At 40.9% G+C, this 25,832-nt stretch overlaps 1 protein-coding gene across 1 annotated transcript; it reads left to right on the top strand.

Annotated features, from left to right (window-relative positions):
• Window positions 1-631: 631 nt before the first annotated feature.
• On the top strand, window positions 632-1,926 carry LOC132612649 (uncharacterized). The gene is made up of 2 exons (XM_060326764.1): window positions 632-1,352; window positions 1,418-1,926. The coding sequence occupies exons 1-2, from the start codon at window positions 632-634 to the stop codon at window positions 1,924-1,926; spliced, it is 1,230 nt and encodes a 409-aa protein (XP_060182747.1).
• Window positions 1,927-25,832: the final 23,906 nt, after the last annotated feature.

Raw genomic sequence — 25,832 nt, 5'->3', positions numbered from 1 at the left:
GTCGGGACACCCATTTATGCTGATGAATGCACTTGTAAGCAGACTAGGATTTCTTATGCTAGAATCCTAATAGAGGTCAATGTGACTAAACCTCTCCCTGAAGCTGTAGTCATAATGGATTGCGATGAGACCAAATACACCCAAGCTGTTGAATACGACTGGAAGCCAGAGTTCTGTGAACAATGCTTGGTTGTAGGTCACAGATGTGTCGAGCAGCCAGAGAAGATGAATGTACAACAGCGAGGACCAAACGTGCAACGAGCTAGAAGGAGGAGGCAAAATAAGGTGGTCACTCAAGAATGGCAATACAAAGGGCTTGTCGAGGAGCGGCACAGTACAGGGGTTGATCAGGAGGTTGTTACACTAGCAGGAAACCAGCCAGTACAACAACAGCCGAAACCAGCTAACCGTGAGACAACTAAAACTCCCCCCAACAGTAGAGCCATAGGCAAAGCTCACTGACCAGCAACAAGGCAGAGGCTCAACCTGTCCCTGAGCTGAACTTGGAACATTTTCCTGCCCTTAATAAGGCACCTACTCCGATCAGGAATTCTTTCTCTGTGTTGACTAGTGGAAACAATGAGACTCATACACGGCCTCCTGATAATGCAAGGCCAATCTAAAATTCAATATGACTTGGCTTTGTTGGAATGTTAGAGGGATGAATAAAAGGTACAAACAAAATGAGCTGAAATACTATATCACTAGTAAGAAGCTCAAATTTATGTGCCTAGTAGAAACTCGTGTTAAAATACATAGAGTGGCAAGTGTCTTAAATAATGTAGTTCCTAGATGGGGCAGCCTCCACAACTATAGCCATGCCGATAATGGTAGAGTTTGGATGCTTTGGGACCAAAACAATTACGAGGAGAAGTTGATAGAAGAAGGGGCTCAATTCATTAATGCGCATGTGAAAGATAGACTCGATGGGTTTGACGCGTATGTCACTGTGATCTACGGGTACAACAGTATGGAACAAAGAAAAGTGCTATGGCAAAATCTGATTCGAGTAGGCCAAAGGGTTACAAAACCATGGTTGATGTGGGGCGACTTTAATGCAGTATTATCTCCCCTTGATAGACTTATGGGCAACCCTGTTACTTCTGCCGAAACACAGGACTTCTCGGACTGTATCCAGGATCTACATATGAATGAATTAACATGGAAGGGTGAGTTTTATACTTGGTCAAACAAGCAAACTGGTGCGGACAGAGTCTGGAGCAGGATTGACCGAGCTTTTGGGAATGCAGAGTGGCTGATGCAATGGGGACATGTCCAGATGGAATATGACATGCCACATATTTCGGATCACTCCCCAATGCTTCTACAGTTATACACAACTCCTCAAAGTGGCAAAACTCCCTTTAGATTCTTTAATATTTGGGTTGATCATAACCAGTTCCCTCACATACTACAGGAGGTATGGATACATCCGGTGGGCCAACAGGTATGAAGAAAATCTGGCAGAAACTTAAAACACTCAAACCACGGCTTAAAGACCTTAACGTCAAAGAGTTCAAGGGAGTCAGGCATAACATCGATAAGGCTCGACTGACCTTAAAGATTGTCCAGACACAGTTGGGTTCTCAATGCACTGATGAGTTGATAGAAAAGGAAAAACAACTCCTCCTTAATCTAGAAAAATGGTCCTTGATCGAGGAAAGCATCCTGAAGCAGAAATCCAGGGCCTCTTGGATCAAACTTGGAGATTGTAACACCAAATATTTTTCAGCTGTGATGAAAGAGCGATGCCAGAGGAAATTGATCAGTGATATTCGCTCCTTAAATGGCCAGAGAATTCGTGAACCTAAAGACATTGAAGTGGAAATCACTAATTTCTATAGAAGCTTGATGGGGTCGACTCAGGCATGCCTCCTAGCTGTAGATAAACGAATTATGAAGCTGGGACCGGTCCTAAATAGATAACAGCAGCTGGAGTTATGCACATAAATCCAAGATCAGGAAATTTGGGAGGGGCTTAAATCTATTGATGATGAGAAATCCCCAGGCATAGATGGGTATTCGGCCTAGTTTTTCAAGGAAGCATGGGTTATTATCAAAGAGGATATATGTGCAGCAGTCAAGGATTTCTTTAGCTCTGGGTTAATGTACAAAGCCATAAACTGTACTACTATCACGTTGGTGCCTAAAATCCCGAGCCCTGAGACTGTCAAGGACTTTCGGCCTATTGCATGTTGTACCATTTTGTACAAAATCATCGCTAAGATATTGACATCAAGAATGCAGAAGATTATGCCTTTCCTAATTTGTGAGGCTCAGTCGGGTTTTATACCAGGTAGGAGGATTTCTGACAACATCCTACTGGCTCACGAATTAGTGAAAGCCTACTCTAGGAAACATATCTCTGCTAGATGCATGATCAAGATCGATTTACAAAAAGCGTATGATTCAGTTGAGTAGGCATACCTAGAACAGATTTTGGAGGAGTTGGGATTCCCTGCAAAATTCAAAGGCTAGCTAATGCAATGTGTTACTACTGTCAACTATACTATCCTGGTAAATGGGTCTCCCACTGAACCATTTGATGCAGCAAAGGGGCTGCGACAAGGCGATCCGATCTTCCCTTTCTTGTTTGCCATTGTCATGGAATATTTAAGTAGAAGCCTGAACAATTTGCGGACAGACAGGTCCTTTAAATATCATCCACGATGCTCAAAGTTAGGGATAACTCATCTCAGCTTTGCGGATGATTTATTGCTTTTCTCCAAAGGGGACCTAGCCTCCGTGGCTGCACTGCATAAGTCTTTCTTGCTGTTCTCTCGGGCATCGGGACTGCACGCAAACTTGAATAAGAGTTCAGTTTATTTCGGTGGGATTGAACAAAATTAGCGGGATAGAATCCTACAACACCTGGGATATCCGTGTGGAGACTTACCCTTCAAGTATCTTGGTATACCGTTATCTACAAAGAAGCTTACTCTAATTCAATGGCAGCCACTGATTGAAAAAATTGTTAAAAGGGTATCCTCTTGGACTGCTAAGAAACTATCATATGCAGGGTGGGTTCAACTAGTACAAAGCGTATTATTTGGCATACAATCATATTGGGCACAACTCTTCATCTTGCCTGCTAAGGTGATCAAAGCCATTGAAGCATATTGTAGGAGCTATGTTTGGTCCGGGGTCAATACAATCACAAAAAAGCGCTTGTTGCATGGGATAGAGTCTGCTGTCCTAAGGCTTCGGGGGGTCTCAATCTCATAAACCTTCAAGTGTAGAACCAAGCGGCTATAGCTAAACTTTGTTGGGACCTAGCGAGGAAGCAAGATCGACTCTGGATAAAATGGATTCATACATGCTACATCAAAGATCAACACCTGGCCACTCTTCCCATACCTCGCCAAGTAAGTTGGATGGTGCGACAACTTATTGGCACTTGGGAAAAACTCGAACAAGTGACCACTGGGACGCTGCCTGCCAAAAGCGTGATCAGAAGCATTTATCTACAGCTACTGAATAACCATGAGAGAGCGAATTGGAAATGCTTAATGTTCCATAATGCTGCTCGACCCAAATCTGTGTTTATTTTGTGGCTCTGTCTTCTGGAAGATTGTTGACAATTGATAGACTACTCAACTAGGGACTGAGCTTTGATCCAGTGTGTGTGCTGTGCAAAATGTATAATGAAGACAGGGAGCACATGTTCGTCAAGTGTGCATATGCGCAGCAACTCTGGAATAGAGTCCTGACATGGTTACAACAACCACTGCCCAGTGTGCAAACATGGAAGCAACACCTGGAATGGCTGATCAACCGAGGGAAAGGTAAGTCACAACAAGCTAGATTATTTCGTATGGTGTGTGCTGAAGTGACGAACTCAATATGGACCGAAAGGAATGCGAGGATTTTTGAACAGCGAAGCCGTGAAGTGGAAAGAGTTGCCCGTGAAACAGCCTATATCTGCAATGTGCGAGCTACTCCAGGCCTCCAATCGCTTATGCAGAGCTACACATTCTGAGAGAGTAATAGACCCAGCAATAGGATTTTATATGTGTTTATAGGTAGACAGTAGTAAAGCAGATAGATAGTTGTGTTTGGCTATGCTATGGAGCTATAATTGACACACTTGGTGATTAATAAAACAAATTAGTTACCAAAAAAATAAGACAAGATCATTGTTATAATGATATTTTACAGTATGCAGTTAGCTAGCTGGAGATATAAGCCAATTCTTCCGGTCCAAAATGAGCGTCATTTTAGACCAATCAATTTGGTCCATAACAAGTGTTACTTGGGAAACCAATTCTTCCTGTTCAAAATAAGCGTCATTTAAGACCAATCAATTTGGTCCATAACAGGAAACCAATTCTTCATGTTCAAAATAAGCGTCATTTAAGACCAATCAATTTGGTCCATAACAGGAAACCAATTCTTCCTGTTCAAAATAAGCGTCATTTAAGACCAATCAATTTGGTCCATAACAAGTGTTACTTGGGAAATTATGGAAAACATTACTTATTCTTTTTTCTAATATACTCGTTCTCTAGAAATGATATAAAATCTGAAGAGAGATCAATATAATTTGAGGAAAAATAAAGAGTAATTCAATCAAATTACTTTTATAATCAATTTTATATAACTTTCTTAATGGATTTGTTAAACTTTAATTAACACTTAAAACTTGTTTTTACATGGGAGTAAATACAATTGTATGACTCTCACTTTCATTAATATTAATCCCTCTATTCCTTCTTCAGTTTGTATTGTGAAGGAATTAACAAACGATAATTTTTGTCGCTAAACAACAAAAGTTCTCCGCTAATCCTATTTAATGATAAAATTGTATACGGGTAAAATCGAGGATACGGAATTGCTCGGTTTCCCGATGTCATGGTTGTGCTCGGGTACGACCCGACCAGGTCATCGAGAAGGAGGCATCGAATTCGGATCGGGGACCATGCGTTATAGGAAGGGCGATTAACCGCCATAAGAAGAAGGCCGAAATATCCGCCCTCAACCGGATATTTCGGCGATGATCTCGGCAACAGCTGTCACAGATTTCTTTCCTTTGCTTTAGAATTGTATTAGAGTTAGGACTCCTCTACTATATAAAGAGGAGGTTCTCATCCATTGTAAGGGGTTGGCAACAAAAAGAAAGAAAGAATTCATATCAAAAGAAAAATAATTACTTGCATTCACCTCCATTTTTGTTCTTGAGTTCATTTCTATTATCCATCGTATACGTACTCAGCATAGGGTATCGACCTCGGTTTTCATACCCCAGGCCGGACTTAATTAACATCTGGTCAGATCTACTTCCTTATTCACTTATTGGTTTCCATTGTAATCTAATATCAAATTGAACTTAGCCACATATCTTTGGCATCACGCATAAATTTAATTGTTCCCCATTTTAAGGTTAAACAGTTTGGCGCCGAAACCAGGTACCCACATTTGGAAAAACTTGCTTTGGCTTTATTGAGTGCATCCAGGAAATTAAAACCATACTTTCAGTGTCATCCCATATGCGTCGTAACGTCGTACCCCCTAAGGAATGTCATGCATAAACCCGAGCTCTCAGGCCGCCTAGCAAAATGGGCCGTGGAGATTAGCGGGTATGATATTGAATACAAACCCCGAACTGCGATCAAATCCCAAATATTGGCGGATTTCGTGGCCGATTTTGCACCGGCCATGATTCCTGTGGTGATAAGGAAATGCTTCTTACCTCGGGCACTAGTTCGGGAGTCTGGATCCACCCTTTACACGGACGGTGAGTCTAACGTAAAAGGGTCCGGGTTAGGGATCGTTCTCAAACCTCCCTCGGGTGACGTAATAAGACAGTTAATTAGATCGGCTAATTTAACTAACAACGAAGCCGAGTATGAGGCTATGATTGCAGGTTTAGAGCTGGCTAAAAGCTTGGGAGCAGAGGTCGTAGAGGCCAAATACGATTCTCTCCTGGTGGTCAACTAAGCGAACGGAACCTTCGAGGCCAAGGATGACCGAATGCGAAGATACCAGGAGGAGCTTGAGGTTGTCCTTCGCCGGTTCAAGGAATGGACTTGGGAACACATTCCCCGGGATCAAAATAATGAGGCGGACGCCTTGGCAAATCTGGGATCCTCGGTCGAATCAGATGGGTTCAACTCCGGAGCTGTAGTGCAATTGACGAAATCAGTCACAGAGACCGGACATGTCGAAATAAACACGACCAACCTCACCTGGGACTGGAGGAACAAATACATAGATTCTCTTCAAACAGGAAAATTGCCATCCGATACTAAGGAATCAAGAGCCTTTCGAACCAAGGCAGCTAGATTTTGTTTGTTTAATGGCCATTTATACCGACGATCGTTCCACGGACCCTTGGCAAGATGTTTAGGACCAGGAGAAACCAACTATGTTCTAAGGGAAATTCACGAGGGAATTGCGGCAACCATTCGGGAGCCGATTCATTGGTTCGCAAGCTGATCCGAGAAGGGTACTACTGGAACGAGATGGGGGAAGACGCCAAAACCTTCGTTCGAAAATGCAGCGAATGCCAAAAACACGCCCCATCAATACATCAACTCGGGGAAAAACTTCATCCGGTCCTTTCCCCATGACCATTCATGAAACGGGGTGTGGACATAGTTGGCCCCCTGCCATGGGCCCCAGGTAAGGCACAATTTATTTTGATTATGACTGATTATTTCTCTAAATGGGTTGAAGCACAGGCACTCGAGAAAGTCAGAGAAAAAGAGGTCATCGATTTCATTATGACCATATAATCTGTCGGTTCGGGGTACCGGCGGAGATCGCGTGTGATAACGGGAAGCAGTTCATAGGCAACAAGGTCAGCAAGTTTTTCGAAGAATACAAGATCAAAAAGATTTATCCACCCCGTATCACCCGAGCGCGAATGGCATGCTGAATCTACTAATAAAACTGTACTGCAGAATTTAAAGAAAAGACTGGTCGACTCTAAACACCGATGGAAGGAAGTTCTGCCCGAGGTTTTATGGGCTTATCGCATAACGGTAAGAATAAGCACCGGGGAGACTCTGTTTTCCCTCGTATACGGAGCCGAGGCCCTAATGCCCGTCGAAGTTGGTGAACCAAGCTTGAGATTCCGGTTTGCTACTGAGGACTCGAATCATGAAGCAATGTCTGCTAGTTTGAATCTCGTGGATGAAAGGAGGGAAGCTGCTCATATCCGAATAGTCGTACAAAAACAAAGGATGCAAAGATATTATAATCGGAGGACCAACCTCAGGCACTTTCAGATTGGGGACTTGGTACTGAGGAAGGTCACACTTCATACAAAGAACCCTCACGAAGGGAAGCTAGCCTCGAATTGGGAAGGACCATATTGAGTCACTAGAATAACCGAGAAAGGCTCTTATAAGCTCGAGAACGAAGAAGGACAACAGTTGAAACACAACTGGAATATAGCACACTTAAAGCGATATTACTGTTAAAGGTACGAATAACTTCTCCTTGTTTATCTTCTCTCTCGATCTGACTATGCAGGGATACAGTCCGAGGGACACCAGAGCAGCGCAATGGAAACTGGAAAGCTATAAACTTAGGACTGAAAGCACGTGCTGCACTCTTTTTCCCTTCGACCGTTTCGTCCCGAAGTGGATTTTCGGAAAGGTTTTTAACGAAGCAGCATTGAACAGCGTGCTATGCGAATAGAAGATGCCGACCAGAGACCGGAGACTGGGGACTGCATATATCGGGCTAATAGTACCCAAGCCCTCATACCTCAGACTCGAATACTAGGGGACTATTATACCATGAGTTAAGTGATAACTATGTAAAAGCCAATGCCTGAACGATAGGATCAGATGTAAGGACCAAATGATCGATTGAATCGTGTCCACTTAGTTTGTTCTTGCCGCGGCAACAATTGCGAATGCATCTCTGGCCGGTTTTTCAATAAAAAACTTACTTCGATCAAAAGGATCCAATGTTGCCAAATATCGAAAGGCTATGGCCTAAACGGTCAAAGGGTACGGTATAGAAAATGTACACAAATGCTAAAAAGCTATGGCATAAATAGTTAAACACTACGGTCTAAAAAACATATGCAAGCTTAAAAGCTGCGACCTAAACGGTTAAAGACCATTGTCTAAAAACGCAAAAATGGCGTGATCAGTTTTGTCTTACAAATTATAAATAAAGTAATGATTAAAGTCAACACGGACTAAAACCCAATCACGAGCCGTTACCACTTGAATTTTATCCTAGCCGAAACAATATGGCAAAATATAATGATGGCATAAATCGAACAAACATTGAACCGAGGAATACTTTGCAAAGATCAAATACAAATTTTGATTTTCATTCATACATACATAAAGTAGATTTACAAAGGCTCAGACTAGTGGCTTCAAAACAAAAGGGTAAAAACAAAAGAAGGGACGCAAGGCCCCGAACCTAATCTTCACCCAACCCCTCGGCCTCTTCATCGGCTGACTCGAGGTCGATATCCGAATCCTCAGGGTCGAACGCAGCCTTTGCTTCCGCTTCAATCTTCTTGGCTTCCTCGATCAGATCTGATACGTCCACTCCAGTGGCTTGAACTTCTTCGAGGGTTTTCCTTCGGGATAAGCACTGCTCGTACTAGGCTCGAAGATTACTGCTTTCGGCAGCATTCACATCAGCCTTATACTGCTCTAACATATCATCATAACCTGATATCTGGTCAAGAGCCTTTTCATGTTCAGCTTGTAGATAGGTGATGACCCGGTTCAATCGATCCCGTTCAGCTTCGGCCGCAGCAAGTACTGAGCTAAGGTCGTTCATTTGTTCTACCGACGCCCGAAGCTGCTCCCTGAGAACATCACGTTCGGCCACAGCGCCTATGGTCGTTTCATGAAGGACATTAAACTCGGGCTTGATCCTATCCAGCTCTTCCTGAAGTTGGTCGATTTGGCTAACATAAGCTCGGGCCTGAGAAGGAAGGGCATTAGCATCGGCCGTTAAAGATTTATTGAAAACTTTGAAAGCCCTTACCTTCTCTACTAACTGATCGCGCTCCCGCTTAGCCTCGGCAGCTTCGTTTCGAGCCACTGTTAAGTCCGACTTCAAGATAGAAAGGTCAGGGAGAGACGAGATATATTGCAATTTCTGCTCGTACAGATCCATCTGACTTTTGCTTTTAAGCTCTTCCTTGAGCCGACCTACTTCATGCCTGAGCCGGTGAAAACTGTCATGATGAAGCACAGAGGCCTATAAGAGAAAGAGGGATGATTGTAAAATCAGACATGAAGTTAAAACTAAATGAAAAGAGCACAAGAAAAAAACTTACCCGGTTCAATGCCTGCTGGGCCTCGTTTAAAAGGCATGATTCACTGACTTCATCCATTTTCCGACGGTCTTCCTGGGACACCAGAGGGTATAAATAGCTGGCCACCCGACCGGAACCGCTATCATGTTCATGTCGGCTGGCACCTTGAAAGTTATTAGTCTCTTCCGATTCGGGTCGGTACTAGGGGTAGGAAACAACTTCTCCAACCTAAGACCGGAATCAACCCCGAAACAATCGGCCACGGGGATGGACAAATGCTCAAAACGCGACATACTCGGAGCGAGTATTTCATAACCCTCATGACCGGCTGCCCTTTCCTCGGTCATCTTGCCTTTGGATTTTTTGACATCAGCGAGAATATCCACCAATGGCGGCGGAGAATCCTGTATGCAAATTATTGTTTCAGATGAGGCCACAGCTTGTATCGGAAAGACGAAACCAATACCGTACAAAGGCGGAATATTAGGTACCTTTGAGCCTGATACCGATGAAGTTTCCTTCAATCCAGCAGCTGCGGCTGGCAATTTTTCAATACTTCGAGTAGGAGTGTGCTCGGATGCCCTGACCTTCGACCCGATGCTCCCTGCGTCCGTCGGCCTGGAGATGCCCCTCGATCCAGCTGGAATTCGACTTGAGCTTTCCACCAATGGTGGAGTGATTGCAACAGAACTGGTCAGATCATGCTCGAGGAGCTCGTCAATAAGACGATGCTCACCCAACGCCTGATCATCATCGTCAGAATGGTCCAATAATTGACCAACAACCTCAGCGTCCAAAGCACGGGTCGAGACATCTTCCGATCAGGTCTCTCGGATAACGATCCTCCATCTTTTCCTGGCCTAGGAAGGAGCTCGAGAAGATTCAAAGGATCTTCTTTTCCTCCTTTCAGCTAGGTCTCCCTGATCAGGAGCTTCGATATCTTGCTCGTCAGCTGAGGCCTCGGCAGTTTCATAGTCCCGAATACTGGTGGCCTTTGATAAACCTGTGAAGCAAAAGGAAGAACAATCCTTACCTATCTAACGTGGCATATTGCGTAGAGAAGAAATGACGACGCACTAAGGGAAGGACTTACCATGGGTTCCGACCTCCCAATGGGACCGGGACAAACGTCTCCAGGTACGATCGGCATAAGTAAGTTGGGAACAGATTTTCCCGATCCACTGGTCAAGGTTAGGAACCGCACCGAGGGTTCGGGTAAGCGCTGTATACATACGAGTAAATAAAAGGTTCAGTATATGTGCAGGCACATGGCCGTATCATACCAACATAAAGTTACCTACGGGTTGGGTTCCATCTCTCGGGAAACGGTAATTTGTCAGCAGGAATCAGATTCGTTGTCCTGACTCGGACAAACCTGCCCTGCCAGCCTCGGTCTCTATCTTCGTCCAGACTAGATAAGGGCGCTTTTCCGGCTCGTTTTGAGAGTTTAATCATTCCCCCTCTGAAGACACGGGGGCTATATAGCCAGAGTAGATGGTGTACCGTGAATGAAATGTTTATGTTTGTAGTAAAATAAAGGAGGAGCACAACGATCCTCTAAAATGACGAGTGAATTTGGCCAAGGGTAATCTCGTATCGTTTGCATAAATCGACCACCACAGGGTCGAGTGTGCTGAATGTGAAAGGGTAGGTATAAACACTTAAATACCCTTCCACGTAGGTCGTTATGGCTTTGTCCTGGTCAGGGATAACGACCTCCTTACCTTTCCACCCGCAACCTTCTTTGACATGCTCAAGTTTATTCAGGGGTATCGTGCACAAATAGGCCGATATTTCGACACCTCGATCCCCTTGTCGAGAAGGTTTCTCGACCTTGAAGTCCCGAATGGTTGAATAGTCTTGAGGAATAAAGTCAGTCAGCTGTGGCTCTGGTTTAGGAGTCGAAGAGGTCTCACCAGCTTTAGCCTTTGAAGATTTGCTCGTCATTTCAGAATTATGAAGATAAGAAGGTTTTGAATGAAGGTTTGAACATTGAATAGGAAACTGATATGAAGATATGGAGGTATGAAGGTTTGAAGATATGAAGATCAACATATCCAAGGCACACGAAGGTAAAATCCCCTTTGGTAAAAGTCGGAAAGTGAAAAATGAAGGGGAAAACTTGCTTTTATAAAGTGGGACCGAGACGCTCTACCTTCCGCGACAGTCTTCAGAGCCAGCAGGGACTCGACACGTGTCGATGTCAGACGGATGTGACGGATGTGACTTGATCCTATCTAATCATGGGAGGCGTACGCAAGAAGGAATCGAGACGTCCATTCAACCAACAGATCGTGCTTAAACGGGTAGACCTTCAGAAGAGACCTAGATCGGGACCTCGTACGAACACCTCTATAATCGAGTAAAGCTTCCGAATAGGTCGCAAAAGATATGATTTTGAACCAGTCGTGGCCGAGTTTAATAATAAGATGCTCGACTATGGTGGCCGGTAGCAAAACATGTCGGGTTTTTACGGATTATGGAGTAAGTGATTATTGATCGAATATGACAAGGGCATATACAAAGGTTTGGGTACAAACAATACACATGGAATGCCCAATGAAGTCCAATAACAACCAATTTGCGAAATCCCATTAAAGATTTTTTCCATTCCACAAAATTCCGACTATGTCGGATACATTAGTACATCCGGAAAAGCAGAAGAAACCCTACTCTACGAGCAGTTATTGGAAAACAAAAGTAAGACAACCACACCCTTAATCAACCTAACAAGTTGGGGGATGAGATCTTCGAGCCTATCCACGGGATGCGGAAATGATGGGTGATACCTATTAGATATACCTGTGACTTACACCAGAGGCGGATGACCCGGGGATATCCAATCTCGGTAAATCTTCCTCATCGAGCACAATTGTTGGCGGAGCTTCGCCCGAAGGCATTTCCCAACGGGTCCCCATGATATGACGAGTTCGAACTCGAGATCAAACCCCCGAATGCACAACGGGAAAACTTCCAGCCTCCCTGCGTCTAGGTGGCCTCGATGGAGCAGGTGTTCTTCTTCCCCAAACTACGTCCTCAGCTACCGACTTTCCCTTGGAAGCCCTCCTCGTCTGAAGTCCTGAAAACCAAAGGTATTGAGTTAGGATATAATACAGGGAAATGAGGGTCGAAACGATCAGATTAAGAAATTACCATGGTCTTTGCCTTTCCACCCTTCAGGTGTCATTCTTCTCCAAGAACGGCCTAAGCTACGAGAAGCTCGGAGAAGGGCAATCACCCATTCAAAAATAGCAGTTTCAAGCTTGGGTTCAACCGGATCCGGTGAAGGGTTTCACACTTCGGGAGTCGATTAGGCTTCGGCTTCCCCTGGGAAGCATCTGAACAATTCCCCCTCGGATCACCCGAGGTACATATAAATGAAGCAAATGATCGAGGGTGAAAGCGACTCCGGCCGCATTGGCCAACTTCTCGATTACTCGATGAACAGGGAGGGTGAACCTTATGGCAAATGGATAAGTGTATGATAATGAATAACCGGCAACATGATGATTTATTTTCACACCATCCCCAACGGGAAGGATATTGACGTCTGCGCCTAGATGGCAATCTTCCTTGACCGTAGTAATAGCGCTATCACTGATATAAGATTCGAAATTCTCCACCAGGTCGAGATGATGAAAAACTTTACAGTCGTTCGTATAGATAAAACCCGACGGAACTATACCAGCAGCGATAGATTCTAACCCCCTATCAGAACCAGCGGCTCCAGTTGATGGCATGAACGAATGCTGATCTTCACCCTGAGTCAACAACGGTACCTAAGCCACGTTCGTGGAAGATTTTCCTTAACGATAAGTAGTCACGCCCTGAAAAAAGAAGATTGAAGATCCGAGGAATATTATGGGCTCAATACAGGAATAGCAGTAGGTTTTTGAGGAGGAGCAAAGTGAGATCTGAAGAAGTGTAGGAGCATGAAAGATGCATGGGCTTTATATAGGAAGAGAATCTAAAGGTACTGTAGCGTATCAAGGACTCTGCCACGGTGAGGTCTCCCAAAAGGATCTGGCGACTGGGTAATGATGACCTAGCATCGGGCAGAATGAAATGTTGCACGAAAGGTCTTGTCTTAGGTAATAGGAGGCAGGCTGTTCAGCTTTATTTGGGTCCATTTCCCGCCGTCAATAGTTTTTCCTCGGGAAATGGGGGGACTATCTGTATACGGGTAAAACTGAGAATACGAAATTGCTCGGTTTCCCGATGTCATGGTTGTGCTCGGGTACGACCCAACCAGGTCATCGAGAAGGAGGCGTCGAATTCGGATCGGGACCAGGCGTTATAGGAAGGGCGGTTAACTGCCATAAGAAGAAGGCCGAAATAGCTGCCCTCAATCGGATATTTAGGCGATGAGCTCGGCAACAGCTGTCACAGATTTCTTTCCTTTCCTTTAGAATTGTATTAGGGTTAGGACTCCTCTAATTTATAAAGAGGAGGTTCTCATCCATTGTAAGGGGTTGGCAACAAAAAGAAAGAAAGAGTTCATATCAAAAGAAAAAGAATTATTTGCATTCACCTCCATTTTTGTTCTTGAGTTCATTTCTATTATCCATCGTATACGTACTCAGCATAGACCTCGGTTTTCATACCCGAGGCCGGACTTAATTAACATCTGGTTAGATCTGCTTCCTTATTCACTTATTGGTTTCCCTTGTAATCTAATATCAAATTGAACTTAGCTACATATCTTTGGCATCACGCATAAATTTAATTGATCCCCTTTTTAAGGTTATACAAAAATAACAATGAATTATCAAGAAATTCATATTATTACAAACTACTTAATAATAGATTAACGACGAATTTCATAACTAATTTTTGTTTTCTGCGGCGCGAGGGGTGGTGCATTGAAAAGAAAAAAAGGAAAAAAAAAAAACACATCGGGACAACCTCAGCGACAGAAAATCGCCGTACGAGGGGCTGTTGTATGGTTGTCAATAGAGTACGTAGCATCATACTCATTACATAATTTACTATACTGTACCATCTTATTTGTTTTTATTTTCTAATTAACAATGAGAAGAACAAAGACAATTTTATTCATCATGCACGTGAAACTGTCTGATAAACTAACGACCAAATATTGATCAGATCTTGATCCCAAACGATCCTTTTGCTATGTTCTGAGAATTTATATACATTGTAATAATATTAGCTTTCGATACAATTAATATATTGTAACAAATTATCTATTTTATTTTTCAAATTATTAATTTCACTTATTATGATGAGTAGTTATTTACATATATAATTGTTATGAAGGTGGCCTGATAACACTATTTGAAATAGAGGGTTTCAGTATAAAATTTGTGCTATAAAATATGATCCCACCAAGTTAGCTCATTGGAAAAATGCATGATGGAAAACAGATTTCCATTGAAACACTAAAAAATCCGGGTGAAAACTCTACTATTTAAGGCTTTTCCATCGACATTCAACGAGAATAGCCACCGAACATTTTTCAGTGGGAAATTTTGTGAAAAAATAGTAATTTTTTTAGTAGTGCAAAAAAAAACTATTTACACTATTAGTGTATAGATGATAAAAAAGATTTTAAACCACTGCATGCATGTCTAATTAAGGATTTAAGCCTTTTGGGAAAGCTTCTTGTTGGGTAATACCAATATATATCCTCCCTGTATACGGCGAAACCCAAGTGATGGACGGGGGATGATTCGAGTTGGAGTCGCAGTCGAACACGATGCTTGCTTGACGGATTTAGTTAAGGAATAAATTACTGCCTTGCTATTAACTATTACTTTTGCCATAACGGTAATCGCTTGGTTCTAATAAATGGTATCACAACCAAGGCCAGGCGCTTAATTTCAAGAAATAACATGCTGTGTGTGACAAGTATTGGGAGAGAGTCTGTTGAGTAACACCAACATCCAGCATATGACAAGGCCAATTAATGAGCTGGGGATGGCTTGACCGAAGCCATGATCGAATATAACGCTTACTTAATGAGTTTATTAACAAATAAATTTGCGCCATATTGCTTTCAGCTATTTGATCATAACACTTCTATTCAGTATTTTGTTTAAGAAAATACTAATATATGGTTCCCGCGCGCTCTTTCTTTGTTTCTTGGTAGACAATCTATGGACCACCACATCCTTCCCAATAACTAAAAAATTAGTATCCATTCAAGAAATTAATTTATTACCCTCTACAATAATTTTAGGTGTGTTTTCAATTTTTGTTTTGTTGATATCTTTCTATAAATGTATCAAATATTTACCACGGTCAAGGCCGAACATGGTATAATCTTAAATAATGCATGAACGTTCATGCATGTAAATTAAATTAATTAGATCCATCAAATATTAAATTTACTTATGAATTTTCCTCTTTTCTTTAATTGATCGAAGGCAGGTTTACGATGATATGGTTCATACCCTTTCCTTGTATGATTATGTATAGGGGTGTACATGGACCGGGTTAGTTCGGATTTTTTAAAGACCAAATCAAACCAATTCATCGGGTTTTTAAATCTATAAACCAAAACCCAACCAACAAAAGCCGGGTTTTTCAACCTCGGGTTTTCTCAGTTTTTTCGGGTTGCTCGGGTTTTTTGGGTTTTTTCTAATAAAGTATTCATACTAAACATATAACTTGTACTTCAAATATTTTTTTAGTCCTAGTAAGATACGACTATCTAATTAAGATTTTTTTTTAAGAAAATAACACAAAATGTGAGATGAGAGATGACATTGTACCCATATTCAACAAAAAAAAGTAATGAAATTGCATAATATAAAATGATCATATTTTAAAAGTACTAAGTCATGCTATAATAAGTACGTTTAAATTATAAGGCATATAGAAAATGATCATAATCTAAAAGGACTAAGTCATGCTAAAATAAGTACAGCTAATAAGTATTAATTACATGACTAAATATTACAGAAAAAATAAAATTAAGTTATGTATTTTCACTTTCTAAACCAATATAAAACTAAAGAATAGATATACAATATTATTGTCATTCCTAGCGTTAGAATTGAATTTCTTTTGTTAGCATTAATATTGATTTGATTTTTGTTGAGTTTTATCTGAGTTACTACCATCTAGCTATGGGCTATAAAACTTACTGGACCATTCAAAATTCTAATTCCAAGTGAAATAATATGTTAAAATACAAAATACTATGAAAAAGTTTAAGAAATATTTATAAATTACATTATAAATAAATATTTTTATGTATAAGATATTTTTGAAATTTAAAAAATGTAATATCAGGTTGGTTTGATTCGGTTTGACTTTTTTTTAGTTAAAACGAAATCAAACCAATAGTGGTCGGGTTTTCTTTTTAAAATCAAACCAAGTCAAACCAAACTACTAGTCGGATTTGTTTTTCAATTTGATTCGAATTATCGGTTTGATGCGGTTTGTCGGTTTCGTTTGTACCCTCCTAATTATGTATATGTGATATAACGTGCGTGGAGAATATTGTTATTTTATTATAAGAATATCAATTTACCACCATCAACGGCGAAAAGGGAGCAATCTTGGTTAAATAATTTAATTAGGGGAGAACTTTTAAGAGACCACGTGTTCAGTGTGGAAGATTTGTTTCATTTACAGAAATGATTTTTGTAAAATACGTGCATGTAAGTTGGAAGAAGGAAAGATGTTGAATATACTTAATGTGTTTTTTTTTGTCTTTTCCAATTTAACGTTCAAGTACATCTAAGTTGCACATGTGTAGCTCATTTAATTGATCTTTGAAAGAAAAAAAATTGTACCTCGTGAACACCAAATCCCTACAATAATTTTCAAGCCACTCTCCAAAATTCTCGAAAATGCTTCTGAAAGTCAAAATGTTTACATTGTATCAAGATTAAACCTTCCAAAATAATCAAATATTGTTGAAGGCATATGGCTTTGTAAAGTAGGAAATTAAATAATTCAAAGAGCTAATCATAATTGAGGGGAACATGTCTCATGCTTTGAATTTGACAAGGAAAAAAACGAAGAAATTAGTTGTGATTCTATGCATCGGATCTTAGAAGATATATCGAGGATCACATTTCTTATTTTAGAATTTAAACGATACCAATATAAATTCTGTCTTCATATATTGTGGATCATATTTCTCATTTTAGAATTTAAACGATATTGTAATATGGACCAAATGTCGTTCCAGGAAAATAATGTAATGAAGATAAGAAAAATAGCGGTAAGTATTAACATTTGATTTTAATAATTTTGTGCGGGTTACAATCTTTAGACAATTTTAAATCTAAGATGTTGTGATCTGATTTTTCTCCTCAAGACCGTCAACTCAAGGGCTTCTCTTGTTCTTGAATTGATGGATTAATTTATTGGTTAAATTTGACCACAAAATGCAGAGTTAGGGTTTAATCACAAACACGGAGAAATTAATGGAAGTCCTGTGGATCACAATAGAAGATTAAGAATTCTTGATACACGGAAGGTTTATGGATCACCACTAGATGAATGCATCTTGATATATGTATTTCTCCTCTTAATCTAATTGTGGTGCCTTCTCATCAATTATGAATGACCTCATAGAGTTATATAATCCCTTTTTTATAGTTGTAGATGGCAGACAGTACAAGTGTAGATGAATTACTTACAAGGACGGATCTACTAAGGAGGGAGGGAGTGTCACGCCACTCCCACACCTCGACCGAAATCAAGTGTATATATGTGTGTGTAGATGGAAAGGAGGATAAATATATAAGTGGCATTGGCTATAGCATAAGGTTATTGGGTGTCATTGGCGCATGCCTGAATGTGTCGCCCGTAATGCTTGAGATCGAATCCTCCTGGTGGTCCGATATTTTTAACTGCTCTGCTTTCTACATTTAATCTAATAATTACAGGATATTGGAACTTCTTTTCTCTTACTTTTCCTTATTCCTTCTTTTCTTTTTCTATTTTGTTGCTTCTTTTCTTTCTTTTTGTTTATTTGCTGCTAATTATTTTTTCCTTATGAGCTCCAATTGGACTTATTAAATTTTATTAATTCTTGCTTCTGTTTTATAGTTATATTTTTTTGTCTAATTTTTTTGACATTTTTCATTCTTCAAAATTTAAATTTTTAGTTTTGACTGTGTGTTTGAATATAGAATTTTAACAGTTTTTGAAATAACATTTACATATTTGATAATTACGTAAAACGTACTATAAGTCACAATAATTAATAACTTTTAAATACTTAAAGACATGAAAAAATTACGGTCAAAGAATGACTCGTTCGACAATTATAATGGATAATATATTTTTGTTGATCTAGTAATACTATTGAAGTTATGTGCTTTTTAAAAATTATTTTAATTATTAGATTATTTTATCTAAATCGAAAAGACGAATAACTGGAAACGAAGCTAAAACAAAATAATGCCGCAGTCGATTTTTCTGTATAAACCCAAAAGATGAATAACCCGTACCGAAGTTCAAAATAGATCGAGTCGTTCTCCAAAATAGTATGGCACCCAGAACCTCAAAATCCTGGATCCACCTCTGATTACTTACATGATTTTGATTGGTACATTGATGTGAGTCGTCGAGCTTATCACAAAAGGTGTGTGAATATAGGCTATCAATTGGCGAAGACATCTCATTTTGAACACCTATTGTGTTCGATTGGTCATTGCATTAACTTGACATGCTACATCACTTATGCATGTGACTTGTTTTAATGTCACGCCATGTCATTTGACACATGGCATGAACTTTGGGCTAATAAAATGGATTCATCTTTTGGAGGCCAATTTAGTGGACTAACACAATAAAGTTGGACTTTCATTTAAATCCATGTCTTAGATAATCTAATACTAGGACTCAATTGTAACTGACAAGACTTAAGGACTGAATACGAAAATAAGAAAGACTATACTGAGTCATGCCATAGACTTACAATTTTAGAATTGTAATTTTGCTTTACTAGTTTTTCATTAAGGTAGTGGCATGAAGTTGTTTGGTGCCGTTTTTCCCCTTAATTTGCTAATAAAATTGATTTCGGATCATAAATCTCTAGCTGACTTGTGAATATCTTATCATTTAATATTATGATAATTTGAGTTAGATATTGGTTTCATTTGATATAATCTAGAAGAAATGTGATTTATTTCTTGGAAGTAGGTGGGAAAATGAAGAAGAAATTGATAAAGTTTTGATTTTGACGGGTGAATTTGATGGATTTTTAAATCTTGATGCTGCAAGATTGATAGCCTTGTCACTTTTACTACTTAGTTATGTGAAGTAATTCTTTGTGTTTTTCTAGTTAGTTTAGCAAAATTCAAAGTTTTTATTATTTCAGTCCTTGCATTCATTAATTCCGCTAGGAAGAACTTGGTATGAGACCCAAGACTCTTCTGTTCAAATAGATTTTAAATAATTTTTTCATTCTGTAAAATATATTGCATCAAGATATATCTATATGTATTCTTTTCCAAAAGCTAATCTAACGTCATAAATTATGCCCAAATGTTGATGTGAAATTCTCTATATTTTTATCTAACTACAAATGTCTAATTGCTTTTAAAATAATCAAATATTGTTGAAGGCATGGCTATGTAAAGTAGGAAACTAAATAATACTAATAACTAAATTGGGGGAACATGTCTCGTGCGTTGAATTGGACAAGGAAAAACGAAGAAATTAAAAGTTGTCATTTTATGCATCAGATCTTAAAAGATATATTGTGGATCATATATCTTATTTTAGAATTTAGAGGATACCACATAAATTTTGTCTTTATTAAAAAATAAAACCTGAGTTTTGCCTCGGTCTGCAACTTTTTCTTGAATTAAAATAAGTTTATAAACCAGTAACTAATTTTACGTTGATAAAATCACTACAAGAAAATGTCAAAATTGAGACGGAATTTTTGAGACGGATGAGTCCGTCACAAATTGTCACGGAATTTTAATGGATTTGTGACAAATCAACCTCACCTAGACGAAATTTTTAAAGTAATTTTTTTTTCTATAAAAATTCTGATAGTGATGGATTTGTGACGGAATTGTAACAAATATTTAATATAATTTTTGTGACAAAAAAAATTCCATCACAAAGTTATAGAAATGAAAATAAGTGACAACATGTTGTCACAAGTCCGTCACTAAATTTGTGACAGATTGTTCTTTCCGTCACAAAATGTAAAAATATAATAAAATAATAAATCCTTAACTTTGTGACAAACTATTTTCGGTCACAATTAGTTTTTGACATCTTTTCTGATACAATTTTAGAAAAATTTGGTCAACTTTTCAACTTTCCCGCAATATTTTTCGTTTTTCCCACCCCAAACCCCTTTATCATACGTAGATAGTCTTTTATTTTTCTCCCACTTCCACAGAACTCTCCTAAAAAGGAATTTATTTTTCTCCTTCAAAACAACAATGGTGATTTTCTCTTTTAAAGCAACAATAGCGAATTTTCAACACTTCTAGACTTCACAGGTTTGTATTTTCTCTGTTCACTTCATTTGTTTAGTTCATCTATAATGAATAACTTTTGGGTCCTTTAACTCTTGCTCCAATTTGTCTCCATTCTTCTTGAATAAGTTTTCTAAAGTGAATAATTTCTGGGTTTTGTTGATAGGTTGTTATGTCCCGCGTTTTCGCAAAATTGGAAATCGAGAAATAACTACGACTTGGGTGTTAGAAGGACATAATTTGATTTTTTGTAAATATGACTGTGTTGGTTGTGAAATCTTTAATGCTAAGACCTCGGGGAAGGCCGAGGATAAATTTGGAATTTCCGAAATTAGTTTCGGGAATTACAAAACGGGACTTTTCTCGAATTGGGCCAAGAAAATTCAATACAAAATAAGCCCAAGAGTTGTAGGGTGGCCGGCCCCTTGTCATTGGCCCAAACCCATTTTAAAAGGGTCATGTGCTATGCACATGACCCCTAAGTGGATATATATGAGAATACACTTAGTAATATTCAAGAACAAATCATAAATCAAGAACACCCCAAAGAAGGGCTTCGGCCGAACTTAAAGAGGAAGAGAAAGAAAAATTCCAAGCTTGTGTGGTTATTCAAAAATCCTAGTTTCTACATATTTGTGAAGTACTCAAGACGCTCTCCGACGTGGTATAATTAGTTTGACACGAGGACGACGTTTTCGACAAGTCGGGTTTTCAAGAAAAGGTGAGAATTCTTACCCTTTTATGTTATAGAATTGATGTGAATGTGTTAAGCATTGGAAGTAGATGGAGATCCCGTAATTTTTAACGTAAATAGAAAGTCGTGGGTGTGTGTGTGTAGTGTGTTTGGCCGTGAGCCATAGAGAGGAAAAATTGGTGTGAATTGATCTTGTTTAAGTTGGCATAATGTGTTGTTGTGATCCTTATATCGTAAATGATTTATTATTGAACTAAATTGGCGTTGAAAAATGATTTTGAATATTATCGGAAAGCGTATACTTTCGGTATCACTATGTATATCAATGTATATTTTGGGTGCTAGAGACTTAGATATGACTTTACAATGATATTGATGAATTCGGAATGGAACGACGTTAGTTAGAGTGTTCGTCGTGAATTTTAATGTTTTGAAGAATTATGGAAACTAATGGATTTTGGTGCAATTTTGTGTATGGCTTGGATTGAATTTGGAATGTGTTTAACTAGTGTTGGATGGGTAAATGAATACAATTATGTGAATATAGAATTGGGATTTTGAAAGTTTGAATGGAAGTTGCCAACTTAAGAAATCATGTAGAACCTTGAAGCTAGGGTGACTTGATTGTTGTGTATATTGTTTGGTTGATGTGTGGGATGTTGTGGTTGGTTAATTTAAGCCGAGCTACGCCTCGGGGATGTTAGATTTATAGGGGAAATGCTGCCGAAATTTCGGTAGGCAAATATGGAGTTAAAGGCATTTTTGAGCCTAAGAATCTCAATTGGTAACTTTGACCATTTGCAGATTTTTGACGAAACGGGACGGGACATTTGGAAGAGCTTACGACATCTGTGAGGTATGTAAAGCTTCCCAATTCTTCATTTGGCATATCTTAGTGTGTTAGTTGAATATGAGACCTTCCGGAGCATTTCTGCTCCTCGAAACCCGATCCACAGAAAAGTTACTATTCATTCAATTCAATTGAAGCCTAAAGGCTCCATTTTGGCTAGAATGCCACTACTCGTCCGAAACCTATCGAAATGTGGTCGGGTAACCTAGAAATGATTATGTATGACCCTTGGCATATAACTGCTCGTAAAAATATGTTCGCCACCTCACTTTGACTCGAGGTGGGTCCGCTACCCCAAAATGCCCGATTTGCCCTTCGAGCCATCTTTGAGAATACAGTTGTAAGTACCACTTCTGATCTTTGGAACATCCTCCTACGGGGTATGTTTGGACTATTCAATGCGCTAATCTATGTTTGGGACTATATGGGCCATTGTGGAAACGTTTTGCAAAATGAAACTTTATGTCGGCTAAGTATTCGACTATTTTGTATTCTAATATGACTTATGAGTTCACTTCGCTTTGAAAGACTATTTTGAAATACGATTTGCATTTGTTTGCTCACGACTCCGCTCGTGCCTCATTATGACTTCGTTCACCGGTTCCCGGGCCGGTTTTGATTCGTGCGTTTTATGATAATTCGGCCGTATGCTGTGTTACGGTTCCCGAGGCTTCGCCATAGGGCCGGGTTCCGTTTGGAGTTATGCTGTGATATGGCTCGGGATGCGATACGCTCACCGATGATTATGATTATGTTCGGGGATGTACGGAGATTTGAAACCTTCTGGTGTTATGCTGTGTGTGGCGCCAGCGTCGGAGTGGCGACCACGTTCTTAAGCGTTTGCATGATTTTGTTTGCATAAAATATATGTATATGATTTCGATACAAATTCTGACATACCAGGTTGTACCCCACTTTGATATCTGATTTGCTTTCGGTTTTGATCTATATTTCTGTACTCCGTGCTTTACATACTCAGTACATATTTCGTACTGACCCTCTCTCTGGGGGCTGCGTTTTATGCCCGCAGGTGCAGATATCGGTGATCCTCCGCAGTAGGCTTCACTTCTTGCTTTCCGGAGTACTCTTACTTGGTCCGGAGTCCACTCTTGGTACAGACTCCTCTACTCTGTATATACTTTGTATATTTGACAGTTTGGGTACGGCGGGGCCCTGTCTCGCCATATGTTTTTGTTTTGAATTCATAAAGGTCTGTAGTCATCTTTGTGGGGCGAGGGTCCTATGTGTATGTTGTGTGATTTTGCTTTCGGGTCTTAAAGCGGTCTGTTTGATATGATGGCCCCAAATGGCCCTTCTGTATATATATTTGTATTTTGACCGGCGATGCCTATTCCGCCGCTTTGTTTGAGTTTGATTTGATATGACTGCTTAAGACATATTTTCGATATAAATTATGTTGATATAACTTTTGAAAAACTTTGAACTAAGTTTGGAATTGGAAATGAATATGCGATTTGGTCTGGGTACCCAGGTAGGGTGCCAGTCGCGGCCCACGGGGCTGGGTCGTGACAAAAGTGGTATCAGAGCGGTTTGTCCTCGGAATGTCTACAGGTCGTGTCTCGTAGAGTCTTGTTTATCGATGTGTTGTGCACCACATCTATAAACATGGAGCTACAGGGCATTTAGGATGTTACTTTCTTTGGAATATTAGATCGTGCGATAGAGCTGTGCTACTAGGATGATTTTGATCTGACTCGCCTTTGTGTTTGCAGTGATGCCTCCGAAGAAGGCAACGGCGGCCCAGAAGGGCAAGGCGAGGATTGGAGAGACTAGTCAGGCACAGCGAGCTACCCGGGCTCGTGTTTATGATTTGCCTGAGGATGTGCCTCATTCTGAGGGGTCTGCTACGCCCCCACTAGTACAGCCTGGAGCAGGACCTTCAGCAGCTCCAAAGGTCCGTGTACCCGCACCTGAGGCTCCAGCTCCTCAGCCAGGGGCGGAGGATAGGACCTTGAGAGAGGCTGTACAGTTGCTGACTACATTGGTGGCAGGACAGGCTCGTAGGCGCGGGCGGAGGGATGATGATGACGATGACAGGCGGGACAGCCTGAGAGTTCGGGAGTTTCTGTTATGTGGCCCTCCAGAGTTCTTCGGGTCTAAGCCCGATGAGGACCCCCATGACTTTATTCGGGGGATGCGACGCTCACTGGACTTGGTCAGGGCTTCAGAGACCGAGTCAGTTGAGCTGGCTTCGCATCGGCTTCGAGATGTGGCTACCCACTGGTATGAGACTTGGGAGCTGTCTAGAGGAGAGGGTGCCCCTCCAGCCACTTGGGATCAGTTTGTGACAGCATTCACCCGCCACTTTTTGCCACCAGAGTTACGGCGGGCACGGGCTGATCGATTCTTACGTCTGCAGCAGAGGGGTCGGAGTGTTCGCGAGTATAGCCTTGAGTTTGATTCTCTGGCCCGATATGCACCGGCCGTGGTAGCAGACATGTCCGATCGGATGCACAGATATGTTATGGGATTGGACCGGTACTTGGTAGACAGCTGTATGGCCGTGTCACTGCAGACAGACATGGATATTTCCCGGCTTCAAACCTATGCGATGGGTATGGAGGACCGTCGCAGATCTGATCCTGCTGGCAGAGATCGAGACAGGAGGCCGCCCAAGAGGGCTAGATCCGCGGGTTATTCAGGAGATTCTCGAGGCGGACAGCCTCAGCAGCAGCAGCAGTCTGATAGATATTTTCCTCCCTCCGGCCGGGGTACTCAGTCAGGCAGCCGGAGATTCGACAGTACGGGACCGTCTGGGGCCGGTCAGAGCTCCAGAGCGGCAGGATCGCAGGTATCCAGGGGTCCTAGTCAGGCCAGACCACCTAGACCCCGTTGTCCACATTGCGGGAAGTCTCATCCCGAGGAGTGTTACCGAGCGACGGGAGCTTGCTTCTCTTGCGGTGGTCAGGGCCACTTTATGAGAGACTGCCCATTGGCCAGCGGTTCGGGTAGTGCGGCGCAGCAGACAGGGTCAGCCGCCGGTTCTTCCTCTGTTCCATCTGTCACACGCCCTGGAGGGCGGAGTATTCCAGCACCGGCAGGGCGCGGTCGGGGTCGCGGCGGTGTTGCAGGTTCTAGCGGTCCCTCGAACCGCATATATGCTTTGGCCAGCCGCCAGGATCAGGAGGCTTCGCCAAATGTCGTCACAGGTACATTACTGGTTTTCTCCAGATCTGTATATGCATTGATTGACCCTGGCTCTACTTTATCATATATTTCCCCGCTCGTTGCTAGTAAGATTGGGATAGTGTCTGAGCCTATAGAGCCATTTGAGGTAGCTACGCCAGTTGGGGATTTTATTGTAGCGAGACAGATCTATAGGGATTGTTCTGTGACCATTTATGATCGTAGCACTAAGGCTGATTTGGTAGAGTTAGACATGCTCGATTTTGACGTCATTATGGGTATGGACTGGTTGTCTTCCTGTTATGCTAATGTCGACTGCCAGAAAAAGGTAGTCCGTTTTCAGTTTCCAGGGGAACCAGTTATAGAGTGGTTCGGATCTACTGCATCGCCGAGGGGTAAGTTTATTTCATACCTCAAGGCTAAGAAGATGATCCAGAAGGGTTATATTTATCATTTGGTTCGTGTGCACGATAC

The sequence above is a fragment of the Lycium barbarum genome, chromosome 10 (genome assembly GCF_019175385.1).
Source record: "Lycium barbarum isolate Lr01 chromosome 10, ASM1917538v2, whole genome shotgun sequence".
Classification (NCBI taxonomy): domain Eukaryota; kingdom Viridiplantae; phylum Streptophyta; class Magnoliopsida; order Solanales; family Solanaceae; genus Lycium; species Lycium barbarum.
This window is presented reverse-complemented; position numbering and strand designations above follow the sequence as displayed.

Excerpts from the sequence above, each read along its gene's own strand:
- LOC132612649 (XM_060326764.1), top strand. The coding sequence starts at position 632 with ATGACTTGGCTTTGTTGGAATGTTAGAGGGATGAATAAAAGGTACAAA. Across the intron at positions 1,353-1,417 it reads ATACACAACTCCTCAAAGTG|GAGGTATGGATACATCCGGT; the intron begins GCAAAACTCCCT and ends CACATACTACAG.